The sequence below is a fragment of the Ictalurus furcatus genome, chromosome 17, assembly GCF_023375685.1.
Source record: "Ictalurus furcatus strain D&B chromosome 17, Billie_1.0, whole genome shotgun sequence".
NCBI lineage: Eukaryota > Metazoa > Chordata > Actinopteri > Siluriformes > Ictaluridae > Ictalurus > Ictalurus furcatus.
In genome coordinates this window covers 25,425,808-25,439,298 of record NC_071271.1, presented here as the reverse complement: position 1 = coordinate 25,439,298, position 13,491 = coordinate 25,425,808, and the positions used below count along the sequence as shown (strand labels likewise).

Genomic DNA, 13,491 nt, shown 5'->3' with positions numbered 1-13,491 from the left:
TAATTCTATACTTAATCACTGCTCTCCATGCCTGTGTCTGAATTTGGTCCCTTCTTCCTATATATATAAATATATATATAGTGCACGATTTTGGATGGGAGGCATTTTATAATGTTGTTCAAAATCTCATTGGGCCTAATCCTGTTCTCTAGGTAGTTCTGTATATTATTACACATATCTCACTAGCAAAATAATTGCCTTTTTTTTAATATTGAGACTCTGCCAGTGAAAATGATTTATGTATGATTTTAAGTTTAATTACTATTATTTACCACATATCTAACAAAATAACACATAATAGCAATTAAAGACGGAAAGCTAAGTCTTTGAAGAACTTATTAACTGCTTGCACTCAGATCTTATTGAGTTAAAGTTATGAAACTTTCTTAAAGGAAGGAGCTATTGGAGATTAAAACGGTTCGTTCTGTATATAAGAAGAAGGGGAGAAGAGCTTGTATTTGTCACATATACATTGCAGCATGATGAAATTCTTTTTTCGCATAAGAAATTCTTTCTTCCTAGCAAGCTTAGGTCAGAGCACAGGATCATTCGTGATAGGAGCAGAGACAGTTAAGGGCCTTGCTCAAGGGCCCAACAGTGGCAGCTTGGTAGTGCTAGGGCTTGAACCCTTAACCTTCTGATCAGTAACCCAGAGTCTTAAACACTGAGCCTAATATTATTTTCGCAATAATAATATTTATCTTCTGTGAAATATTTCCTAATTTTGGGTCCGGTGAACAGAATAATGGGATCGTTATCTCCAAAAAGGATTAATGTGATACTTACTAAATTGCCAAAAAATAAGGTGAATAAGCTTTTCTGCATTCTGAGACCATTGCCTATTTAGGAAGTCTCCTCCCACGTGACCTGCAGGGAGAGTGATGATAGTTTGTTCAATATTGAATAGCTGACTATTCACCCGTGCCAGTATATATGACATGATTGCTATACTGTAAGTGTTTCGTCATTTTCTTTTTCTTTTTTCTCTATCGTACGTGTGTCTGTCGTGTGGGAATGTAGATCCTTTTCTATGATATTAAATTCTGTGTTTATGAGCTTTTCTTCAAGACGACGTGCCACCCGTATTTCACACTATAGACATTTGGCTCATAAACCTGTTGTTTTGGTGCGGCATATCGATCCTCTGAGCTCAGTCCTTACTAAATCAATAGCAGCATAATTGGAAGAGAACTGTCCTGTCTCTAATTACGAACTTGCAGCAAGTGTGGCAAAATAAGTCCCAAGTTGTGGACATAAATCAAAGAAGAGTTAGAAGAGTTTGGTCTTTGGCTTTCCTGCACTTACTAAATCACCAGCTAACTATTAGCTTGATCATTTAATTACGACGCTCTGATCTACACTAGTATTTTATAGTTGAAACAGTCTCTAAAGCAGCCCGGAGGCAAGGCCAGAGGATATTTTTGGTGTTTCCATTAGCATTCTAAAAGGATTGATGACAGAACACTCACTGTTAGTCTGTATTAAAGAGACTGCACTGACATTGTATCTCTCTCTCTCTCTCTCTCTCTCTCTCTCTCTCTCTCTCTCTCTCTCTTCTCGACAGTGGCCTTCACTGCTGCAAGCAAAGATGAGAAAGAGAAGGTCTCAAAGGTAAGGCTGGCTTGTTTACCTGCCAGTAGGACCTAAACAACTCATGATGCTTAGTTTTATTTTTAAACTTGAAGCATGTTGCATCCAAACCTGTTAGACATTAAAGCAATGCCACCTTTGCACTCACCAGATCTCAGCCCAGTAGTACACTTCTGGGAGATTTTTGGAGTGATGTGTTAGATAGACGGTGCTCTCTACCATCATCATTAAAATACCAGCGAGGAGATTATCTTTTGGAGGAAGGGTGTTCATCGCTCCAGTACCGTTTCGGAGACTATAGGTTGTATAGTGTTGTGTATAGTGTAGGGGTGTTACGGTTTGAGACGTTTACAGTATGAGAACCTAGTTTTAAAAACATCATGATTTCACAGTATCATAATATTAATCGTGTATTTTTTTTAAAAAAACAACAAAAAAACAAACACACGTCTCTTTTTTCTGTAGGATTCGATGTCCGTACACATGCTCAATAAGGTTGTCAGAGGATGTCTGTAGTAAATACGATCGATTTACTTGGGGTACGTGAACTCTCTCTGTGGGAGTGTCCTCATGATGTACGTGTAGTCATCGTACTGAAAATTCCATATGTACTACGCACACCTCGTTTCAATACCGAACGGTCGTTTTGACCTTTTAATGTGCATGGCTGCACAAGTTGCGCTCGATCATTAATAGGTCAAGTGAACCTATATTTATGTAGAGTATACTCAATAACTCAGTAGCTTCTCGAATGAGCTTCTCTGGTGAGTCCTTTTAAATGTCATCTTCATTTTATTGATCTTTTCTTTAATCTCTGTCGATACTTGTTTTGTTTTCGGCAAGAAACGGTAGGAGAAGGGGCTTCCCGGAGGTAACGAGAGAAAGAAACATGTTTATTGAGCATATAAATATATATATTTTAAAAAAAAAATAGACATACAGAAATAAACATCCTTATTACTTTTATAATTATTTATGCAGCTTATTTTAAAAACATAGTTTGTTTGCACTTGATCACTTTATCGTTGTAAATAAATCAGCCTTTTCACGCGATATTTTCATCCTTTTCTAATTGAATTTGTAATATTTTTGTTATTACGGATTATAGGTTCAGCAACAGCTTAGAAAGTAAAAAAGTAGCATCTTAGAAATATTTACATGAATTTCAGAATTCCTTAGTATTTTTGTACCTCCGTCTATTGCTTTAATGATAGCATGACACTAGATTTTGTATGGACTCCACAAGTTTGTGCAAAACCTGATAATACATGTTATGGTGTCATTCGAGTCACGTCGGAAAGATCGTCTTTACGAGATGAACGCCACGACAAATCCGTAATTAAAACGTGGGGAAACCCTGATTTTCTTTGAGCTCAGTTTCAGAATTGGTGGCGTGTCGATAAGAAAACACGGCTGAATCAGTGGATAAAACATCAGTAATCGACAGTAAATGTATCGACGGTGAACGTTTACTCGTCTCAGAAGCTGATTTCTGAGGAACTTGGCAGAGGAAGAGCGTGAGAGAACGAGAGATAATAAAAGTAAAACATAAACACTACTTAAATCGATTAAATACGTAAAAAAGCAAAACAAACCCGATGCACGCTGTTTGTTCTTCATTTTCTACGAGTAGCGTTAAAAAATTTTTTAAAAAACCTTGTTTTTTTATTTTGTAGTTAATTAAGAGAAGGTACACCGCCATCTTTCTCCGACCAGAGTGACTTGAACGCACATGACATCGTGATTATGACTTCCCAACTCATAAATATGAACTTCCCAGAATGACTTGAATGCAAAAAAAAACCCCTGATCTTTTGTCGACAGGTGTTAACATGGTCAATATCACAAATTTGCCTGCATTTAAGCAGTCAAATGTTTAAACAGTGCTGAATCTTGAAATACTGAATATTCAACAGCCTCCGTGTTAAATTCTTCAAGATTCTAAACCATTCTGTTCCCAGATTTTCAGATGTGGTTTTATATCGGGTTCCTGCATTGGCTGTGTTTATAAGCGATATTAAACTGGCTGTGAGACTTGAAATGCTGAGAGCATCTTCCTCACCGAGATAAACTTTATCCTTCTTGCTTAAGTCAGCATTTTCTGCACTGCCGTAGGTTTTACAGCTCATATCATTTTGATCTACCTTTTATCAGTTTAATACCGTGCGAAGCAGAAACGCCGCTTGATGTGAAAAACGAGAGATGGAGCAACAAGCGTGGAGATAGCGAAAGGGGGAATTACATTCATGTTGAGAACTTTGGCGGATTTACTCTCTTTTGGTCCGGCGGCTTCATGACCTGAACGTTGCTAACGCTGCGAACATTAAGGCAGTGTTTTAGCCAAACCGATTCAACAGTAGGCTTTTATGAGCACTGTTTAATCTCGTCAGATCTTGTGTACCTTGAGCAGAAAGTGAATTTGTCACACAGAAGTCTTTATTCTCCATGGCTGGATAGACACAGGGTGGTTAAATAGGACCTGATTGTAGCTGTACTGTTCTAATGTGCAGGGCTCACATAGTAGTCAGGCCCTGAAGGACAGCGAGGTAAAAGAAAGAAACAGAGTGGAACATTTACATGTATTCATTTGGCAGACTCTTTTAGCAAACATGACTCACAGGTGAGGCAGGATGTAATCTAAGCACAGAGCTGTTAAGAACTCACAGTGACGCAACGCCTGTGCAGTAGCATCTAAAATTATAGCAGTTGATTTGTTCTATATTGAAATTTCATTTGAATGCATATTTACAGGACGTACGTGTGTATATACATATATTGTTTTTCCCGCTGTTATATATTTTTTCTTTTCTTTGTTCTCTTCCATCTTTTAGTTTCATTAGAAATGAGCATCATCCTGCCTGTCTTCTCCTACAAAGGTGTATGAAGGGTGGCAATCATTTTGGACCTATAAATCTAATCAGACGCTTCGGTCTCCTTAGTGACGTTAATTAAGCTTTAATTTTATAAATGCTAAATAGTAATAAAATCAGGCACTAAATGAATGAATGTCACCAATATATGTAACCTATAGAGAATTTAAAAAAAAAATTAAAAAAAGTATGAGTGAGGATTGAATAGATCAGATTTAATAAAAATGATGTCATTAGTATAAGAAATAAGCTTTAAGCAGTTAGCTTACTTGAGTAAAAATATAGTATGAAAAAATTTCAATGTTCTATGGTCAGGTTATGCATCAGTCAGAGCCACGATTCTCTCCTCTGTGTTTTTTTTTCCCCCAAGTCTGCGTAAATACAATCCTGCACACGATTAGATGGGGCTGATTTCACACATCCGTTACGTTGGTTTGAAATATGGAATCTTATTGTGCTTTCACACCTGTTAGTCTGTGTGCTGATTTTGAATCAAAGCGAAATTGATACTTTTGGTTTGTTTGCTGTTTGGTTTGTTTTCACACTGTGCATAATTGAAGGCACCAGTTAGCGAAAAAAGAAAGAAACTTGGCTGAGGAGCATATTGGGATGAAAACATACTCCTGACACTCTTTCATTCACTGGTCAGAAATACCATGTTGAGGTTCCTGAGCAGCACAATAGAAAAGTGTTTGAACGAACAAAGCCATAACTATATGTGGCAGGGAGCCAGGAGAGCAAATTTGGCCAATCTGTTTGAGCGGGAGGGACGGAACAGTCTTTCTTGCCTGTCAATCACAATAACACTAGGCAATAGTGGGCGCCTGTGAGCTCATGTATGTGGAAGAGGGCAGATAGGACATTCCTCTTCGTGTGTTACACTGCCCTTTGATGTAGCATGAGCAGGATTTGTAAAAGATGCATTGCCTTCATGTGTCTCGGAGGAAGCACGTGTTGGCCTTCTCGCGCCCTGGTCGATAGCTGACAGGTGACCCAAACTGGGGAGAGAAATGGGGGAAAAAGAAATACTAACGGTACAGTAAATAAGCCTTTACCTTAGTCTCCATACATTGGGTAAATTAACTCTTTTTATCAAAATTTGTCCTTTGACTCAGTTTGTGCCTCATATTTATCCGCTCACTTCTGCAGAAAATGCTGCAACCCAATTCACGGGCAGGTTTGGTTCACTTCCTGTAGGTGGTTCACTTCCTGTAGGTGGGTCGATTCCGAGTTGAATCGTCTTCTCACTGCAGTGGAACACTGCTAGAGTTCACTTGAAACCGAACTGAGCCCACATCGCTCAGGAGCTTAGCTGCTCATTTTGGTCTATACCCAAGTGTGCTTGCTGTGTTCTACCTAAAGAACCTCACAGAGGGGGAAATTCTCTGTCAAAAAAAAAAAAAACAACAACCAAAAACCTGTAAGTAACCTAAACAAATCTAAAAGCTGTTTGTGTTGAGTTGAAATCACTTGAACAGAACACTATTTATTTTAATGTTTTGTTTTTGTTTTTGTTTTTTTATCTGGCACTTTTACTGCTTTAAGTTCTCTCGTAGGTTTCAGCTATCTCCATTCTAATTTCATGTTAAAATTCAGTTATTAAAATTCAGTCTTATTGTTCAGTGACACACCTAGTCAATCGTTAATTCACGTACATACGGTTAAACAAAATCTTTAAATTAATTCTTTAAGCTGTATGTACAGCAAAGAAAGTTATTGAAAATGGCTAATGTTTTGAAAATAAATAAATAAATAAATAAATAAATAATCTAATTAGATTTTCAATTAATTAGTACTGTGAACCCGGTATCGTCATACATATCGTATTGATATACTAGTATATACTATCGTAGTGATGATGCTTTAAGTGTCTGTGGTAATTTTTTATAACCTTTTATTGTCAGATGCTCACACATGCAAAGAAACACGTGTTTGAGCAAGTGCTAGCGATTAGGAAGGCTAGTCACAAAGCAGTCAGTAAAAGAGTGCCTATATCGAAGATGACTCAGAATACCAACTAATGGGCGTAATGCAAGGGAATAATGATGCAAGTAGAATACGGTGTGAGATTTAAATCTGTAGATATGTTCACCTCTTTGTATTTAAAATGACAGAAAGCTCACACCCTTTACTGGGCATGTCAGGCTGCATACCAGGATAGAGGATATGGGAAGACATGATGCTGTAAAATCAATACACTTCAGACACACACCGTCTGATTCTATGCGGGTCAGATAGGGTGACGCGGCGCTTGGTAATGGCATCACCGTTCATCGCAATCAAGGAGCCAATTAAGCTGTACAACAGCTGCCAGGAAAGGTTTTTCCTCTCCATGCCACGTTGATATATGGAGCTCTTGGCCCACTTCTCACTTTGAAACTGCTTAGCGAGACTGTTTACTGCAGTGTTGATCTTAAATCGTTGTTAATGACCATCGACTGAGTGATGTCAAGGGTAATCGAAGAAAAGAGTGGAATTACCTCAAGAGAACTAGCATTATCAGCAGCAGCCACTTATTTTACCGCAAAGAAGTGCTCTCCATAGTTTGGACCTGTTATTACAGGCACGAAGGGTGAATTTTCAGGTTTAATATGGATTTCTATTCTTATCGAATCCATTTTTAAAGCAGTTTATGTTTCCGCAACACTCAAATTATATACCACAACGAACGGTCTAGCACAGAAAGATTGTCAATAAAAGATTGTGAAGTAGCATGTCCTCATGCAAAGGTCGTTTAATGCAACTTGACGCAGCCCCCTTTTATCGTCACTTTTAATCTAGTTGATAAGATGTACACAGATGCCTAATAACGATAATTACAGTGATTTCCGTAAATGAGAGATCCGAAGAACACTTTGTACCGTGAGCACAAACGGCCTTCTCTAAAAATGAATAACTAGCATAAAATTGAACAGATCTCACTTTAAACAAAGTTGTTGTTTTTTTGTTTTTTTGCCATAACCTGTGAATTAATGGTTGCTGACACTTTGTCACTTGCTAGCACGAGCGCAAGGTCGTAGCATCTGTTAGACGCCAAGAAAAATGCATTTTATCGTCTAGAAATATAACATTTGGATGGTTTTGGTTTACTAGCCACCATTGGAGTATAGTAAATGTTATAAATTCTCTTTTGTACAGTCATATGCTTTTTTTCTCTCTCTCTATCTTCTGTTCTAAACATGATGTATGACGGGATTCTTCTGGTTGGAGACTTTTCAGACTGGTGTCATAAAAGATGGTGGGTTAAAGATTTAAAACGGGGCAGAAGGCCAATTTTCAAAAGTGTTCCACTTTAGTTGATTTTGCCCTCACCCCTCAACACCTACATCATGAATGATATACCACAGCACATATTTCATCTCCAGCTATTCAATCTTTCATGACCTCTACTGCTAGTCCTCCTCTCACTGACTCGCTGCATTGGCACCGCAGCGTGTGGGCAGTCGAGAACCCAGAATATCTCCTGAAATGGCTCCAGGAAGCGAGATGTAACACGACTCGACGGGTCACTGGAGCGCCAGTGCTGTAGGTGTAACAGGATCATTTCACATGAGATGCAATGAAATGCAGTGACACAAATGACCTTGTCTTGCATCAAGAAAGCTGGGAGAATAAAGAGCTATAAAAACACATATGATGGGAGTGGGAGAGGGATACGATGCACGTGCCAATTAAGCCCTGATGTGAGAGCCTTTTGAATCCTCATTTTCACTTCAAATGCTTCAAACAGGTCATCTCATGTCACATCAGCAGCTTGGCTGAAGGGTAATGCGAGGTTACTAGCAAAATGTCACCTGCTATTGCCTGGAAATGTCTCTTTGTGTTTGATCAACAGAAAACCAGACCTGTCTGCATGTGCTAAGCACATTTTGACTGTAGTATTTCAAAGAAAATGGGTGGAATTTGTGTTCAATGGCTGTGGGGAAATACAGTTCCTGATGGGCCTCGGTTGCTGATAATGCTATGAAACTGTGATAAAGCTGTCTTTTCGAATATCATACCAGCTCTCATTTTTAATTAGTGTAAATGTACAATAAGGAAAGGTTACACACTTTTGATCTCTCTTGATATAGTTACACCAATAATGCTAGCTCGGCGATTAAAATTCCATGCTGGTGACTGGAAGATTGTGGAGTTCAAATTCCAGGACTGTCAGAGAGCTAATGTTTGGATCATTAGTAAGACCATTAACTTGATTAGCTCATGCTTAGACTGGGTTCTGCCTTACTTGTCAGTCACTTTGGATAAAACCATCCACCAAAATAATAACAGTAAGAAACACCATACATACCCATCTAAATCTCCAATCTTCTCTGGACTTTGTAGACTCATGTTTAGATTTAACGTGCATGTTACTGAGTAAGTCCACAGGTCTGTAGGGCTGGTTAATTCTGCCATTCATCTCGGCTTTAAGAGGAACAACTTGAGCAGAGTCTGCTTAGGATACAGGCTTCAGTAGACTTTGCTTGTGGAATTTCTCAAACATGAATGTGATGACATCAATGAAATGAGCGGTTTCACAACATTCCAAAAATATTTCAACGAAATTTTATGTTGCTAGTTTATATGCCAAGATGTGTACTTGTTTCCAGAGATACAGTGCCCTCTACTAATATTGGCACCCTTAGTAAATATGAGCATAGAAGGCTGTAAAAATTGTCTTTATTGTTTAATCTTTTGATATTTTGTTCACAAAAATACTCTGCCCTCATGGATATCAAACAATTGCAAACACAACACAGGTTTATATAAAAAAAAATATCTTTGTTAAATATAGGTGTGCATCAATTACTGACACCCCATGAATTCATATGAAAAAATATATTTGAAGTATATTCCCATTTTTAAAAAATTTTTTTAGTACACCTGGGTGACTAGGAACAGGAAATTGTTCAAACATGACTTCCTGTTTCACAGGCGTATAAATATGAGGTAACACATAGGCCAAATTCCCTTAGTCATTCATAACAATGGGTAAGAGCGAGGAATATAGCTGTGATGTGCAGCAAAAGGTTGTTGAGCTTCACACAATGCGGCGTGTCTATAAGAAAATAGCACACGCATTGAAAATGGCCATTTCCACCATCAGGGCAATAATTAAGAAGTTCCAGTCAACTGGAAATGTTATGAATCGACCTGGAATTGGACGTGTGTCTATATCGTCTCAACGCACTGTGAAGAGGACGGTTCGAGTGGCCAAAACATCTCCAAGGATCACAGCTGGAGAACTGCAGAAGTTAGTTGTGTCTTGGGGTCAGAAAGTCTCCAAAACTACAATCTGAAGTCACCGACATCACCACAAGCTGTTTGGAAGGGTTTCAAGAAAAAAGCCTCTACTCTCATCTAAAAACAAACTCGAGCGTCTTCAGTGTGCAGACACTACTGGACCTTCAAATGGGATCGGGTTCTATGGTCAGATCAAACCAAAATAGAGCTTTTTGGTAATAAACACCAGAGGAGGTTTTGGAGCACACAGAGAGGTAGCCATATGGAAAAGTACCTCATGCCCACGGTTAAATATGGAGGTGGAAAAACGGTTAAATATCGTTTGGGATAAACCTATGTTGTGTTTGCAATTGTTTGATATCCATTTTTTGATATCCTCATTTATCTTTTAGTGAATTCTTTTCAGAATTTAGGTTATTTTCATGAATACAAAATTTCTTTTAAACGATTTGCGCTAAAAATCCGTTCTTATTCAGCTTGATAAATGAGGCCCGATTTGTGTATGCATGAGCATGGAGCCCAGTGATGGCCTGGAATTCCATCCAGGGTGAATACCTTCCTCACACCCACTGTTCCCGGGATTGGCTCTGGCTTCACCACGGCCCTGACCAGGTTAAAGAGGTTATTGAGTAAGAGTGAATGAGATGAATGATTTTTCTTTCAAGATCCACTGAATGCATGGGAGTATCAAGAATTTTTTCATCAGATCATTACAACTGAATTGTTGTCGATAACCTTATTTATGTGTTTTATTTTTGTTTGTTTGATTGTTAAGACCAACATTTTCATGTACCTATATTTAATTAGTAGTTCTGTGTTGGATAAGCATGCTATTCAAAGTGTATTCCTGCATGCACCCAGTGTTCCTGGGATAGGCTCTGGATACACCGCATCCCTGACCAGGATAAAGCATCTACACATAGGGGGTAATGCATATGTTGGACTGGTACTGTTGTGGTAGTACTTTCCTCTTTGATCTTTGATAACAATAGGCTTACTGGCTATTCCTATTTAGGATTAAATACAACAGACAGGCTGAACAATGAGATCGGGTAATGAAACCTTTGCATTTTGAGAGGAGATTATTAAATGCACCATAAAGTATACAAGAGCAACAATGATGGCGATGTACATCTTGCTTCCGGTATCAGATTCTTTTTGTGTCCATGGAAACCAATCAAGTCTTCTCATTGGCCTTTTTTAAACACTTGAAGCCCTGTGGCCTTGCAGACATGATGTGATTATGTTGCATGCTTCAGTCTACATCACAGAACACAAGTCTGAAGTCGATGAGACTGGAGGCCACAGGGCTGGAGTCCAGAGATTTAGACTGGGCAATAGTTTCTGATGTTATTACTATTGATCTAGGCTTCCCAAAAGCACTCAAAACAAGAAAGAAAATGTAGCCCTATGTTCACTCGTTAATTCCTCTTCAGTGACTGCTTTATCAGGTCACCCTGGTCAGGGTCACAGGTAAATCCAGAGCCTAACCCAGAAACATTGGGCATGAGGTGGGAATACACCACAGATGGGAAGCCAGCACATCAAAATGAGATAAAAAAAAAAAATAAACAGATGGTTTTTGCAATGAGACACTCAATTTGCCCATTAATGAAACCTCCCAATGTACTAGTATTGAAATTATACCTACTTTTAAATACCTCAGCTTTTTACCTGATAGTAGTTTAACCTTTAATACCCGTATTAACATAATAACTTATTATTTCATAATCCGAAGCTGAAAATTAGTCAGGGTCACTATCCAAAAATTGTAAATTTTCTGTTTCACTTTTTCTCATCCTGTGTGTGTGGTGTTGAATTTTGTGTCTTACCAGTGTATATATTTTATTGTGTGTGGAATGGGTTGTGTGGCCATTTTGGCCAGGAGTTTTTCGCAATATAGACATTGCTAATCTCAAGAGACTTCCTGGTTAAATAAAGGTTAAGTAGAATTAACTTTCAATTCTTAAAAGGAAAGGAAGATAAAACCCATTCATACCTAGGGGCAATTTTGCATACAGTAGCCAATCCACCTATCGGCATTAGAATAGTTTTTTCCTGTGTCGTTCCACTTTATTACACATAACTTCATTTATGGACTTTAATCTTTGGATTTCTTTAGATGTGTGGATTTCTTGAGTTTATACCAAAGTCTGGTGAAAATTTCACATGAATAGCCTCATTGGAAATATATTTACTGAAAAAAATGTTGACGCGTTCAATACTTATTTCCCCCCCGCTGTATTACTTCTCCATTTCTGCCGTTAGAATTGACATTTACTGAGGCTGATCGACAATGAACTGCCTCCATAAGTTCATCAAAGTACATTGATTCTCCAAGCCAAAATGCATTTGGATGATGAGCTAGTGGAATGTACATCTTTTTCTACTGGTCGATCAAGTTCCCATCCACATTATTACAGAAATCAATTTTTTTCTGTTGTAAAAGTGGTTTGTCCCAGTAGATTGTTTTCACTGCTTGGTAATGGTCCAAGTTTCTTAGGAGCATGTTCTATAAGCCACCGATTGTTTCTGTCCATATTTTGGACAAACTTGAACAAATCAAGTAATTATTAGTGTATTGATCAACAACCTAATGCCCATCAGTCTGGAAGGATTGAATTCATCAAGGCCCTTTTTCCACCAGCTGGGTGATTGTGGGCAGTGATTTTTATTGCTCCGAATTGATATCCAGCATCCCACAATCCCATAATGCTGATTGGTTTTCTATTTGATCGAGGCACAGTGCATCCACACCTGCTCATCTGGCTGCTTGGTCTTAATTCATATCCAGCTGATAATGTCTACAGCATCTTGGATCATGGTGGAAAATCTGATTCCAGCGAATCCTGGAGCAGGGCAATCGGCTCTATCAACTCATATTCTAATCACACATGCATGGGCAACACTTTCTAAACAGATCATCCTTATGAACTTTTCCAACGCTACCTGCTAATTTAGGGCATTCACGAATAGCCAAAGAATGCCTCATATTCTCCCAGTCATCATATTCATCCCATCAACATGAGTATACTGATTGGATTTAAGTGGTTGGATGATGATGATGATGATGATGATGATGTAGGTACTATGTGAAGAATTAATACGCATAAGCATTACTTGGTTTGGAAATGCTAGAAAAATTATAAACAGTGAGTTGGTGTAATTCTTTTCCCTAGGGGAAAAAAAAGGAAATGCATCGTATCTGTTTATAATTACATTTAATGCAGAACTTCCACAAACTAAGTTTCTGTCACCATTAAAATTGGACCAGCTGTAAACAGTCATTCCCTCATCAAATGTTACCTCATTATCTTATTCTTTCTGTATGTTTGCACGTATGTAATATTTATTTTTAGGCTACATTAAATTATGTGGGATTCCCACCACTTAAATACCTGTGAGTTAGTTGTTACTATAGAAACAATAAGTAAATTAAACTTTGGGACAAGTGCACTATATGTACACTATATGGCCAAACGATTGTGGACACCAGACCATCGCACTCATACAGGGTTCTTCCCCAAAAGTTTGAAGGACACAATTGTCTATATTGTCTTCGTATGTTTTAGCATTACATTTTCTCTTCACTGAAAATAAGTGGCCCGAACCTGTTCCAGCATGAGAATGCCCCTGTGCACAAAACAAGGTCCATGAAGACTTGGTTTGCCAAGAATTCGAGTGGTTTGCACTCAATTCCAACGAACACCTTTGGGATGAGTTGAGTTGGAATGCTGACAGTACTCCAGGCTTCCTCACCCAACATTACTTCCCGATCTCACAAATACTCTTGTGGCTGAATGGA

At 38.3% G+C, this 13,491-nt stretch overlaps 1 protein-coding gene across 1 annotated transcript in view; it reads left to right on the top strand.

Moving 5' to 3' along the window:
* The window catches only part of b3glcta (beta 3-glucosyltransferase a), a 140,456-nt gene that overhangs the window by 26,040 nt on the left and 100,925 nt on the right, over positions 1-13,491 (top strand). Inside the window, exon 2 of the mRNA XM_053646294.1 lies at positions 1,565-1,611. Coding sequence (XP_053502269.1) covers positions 1,565-1,611 — 47 coding nt within the window. The remainder of the gene's footprint in view (positions 1-1,564; positions 1,612-13,491) is intronic.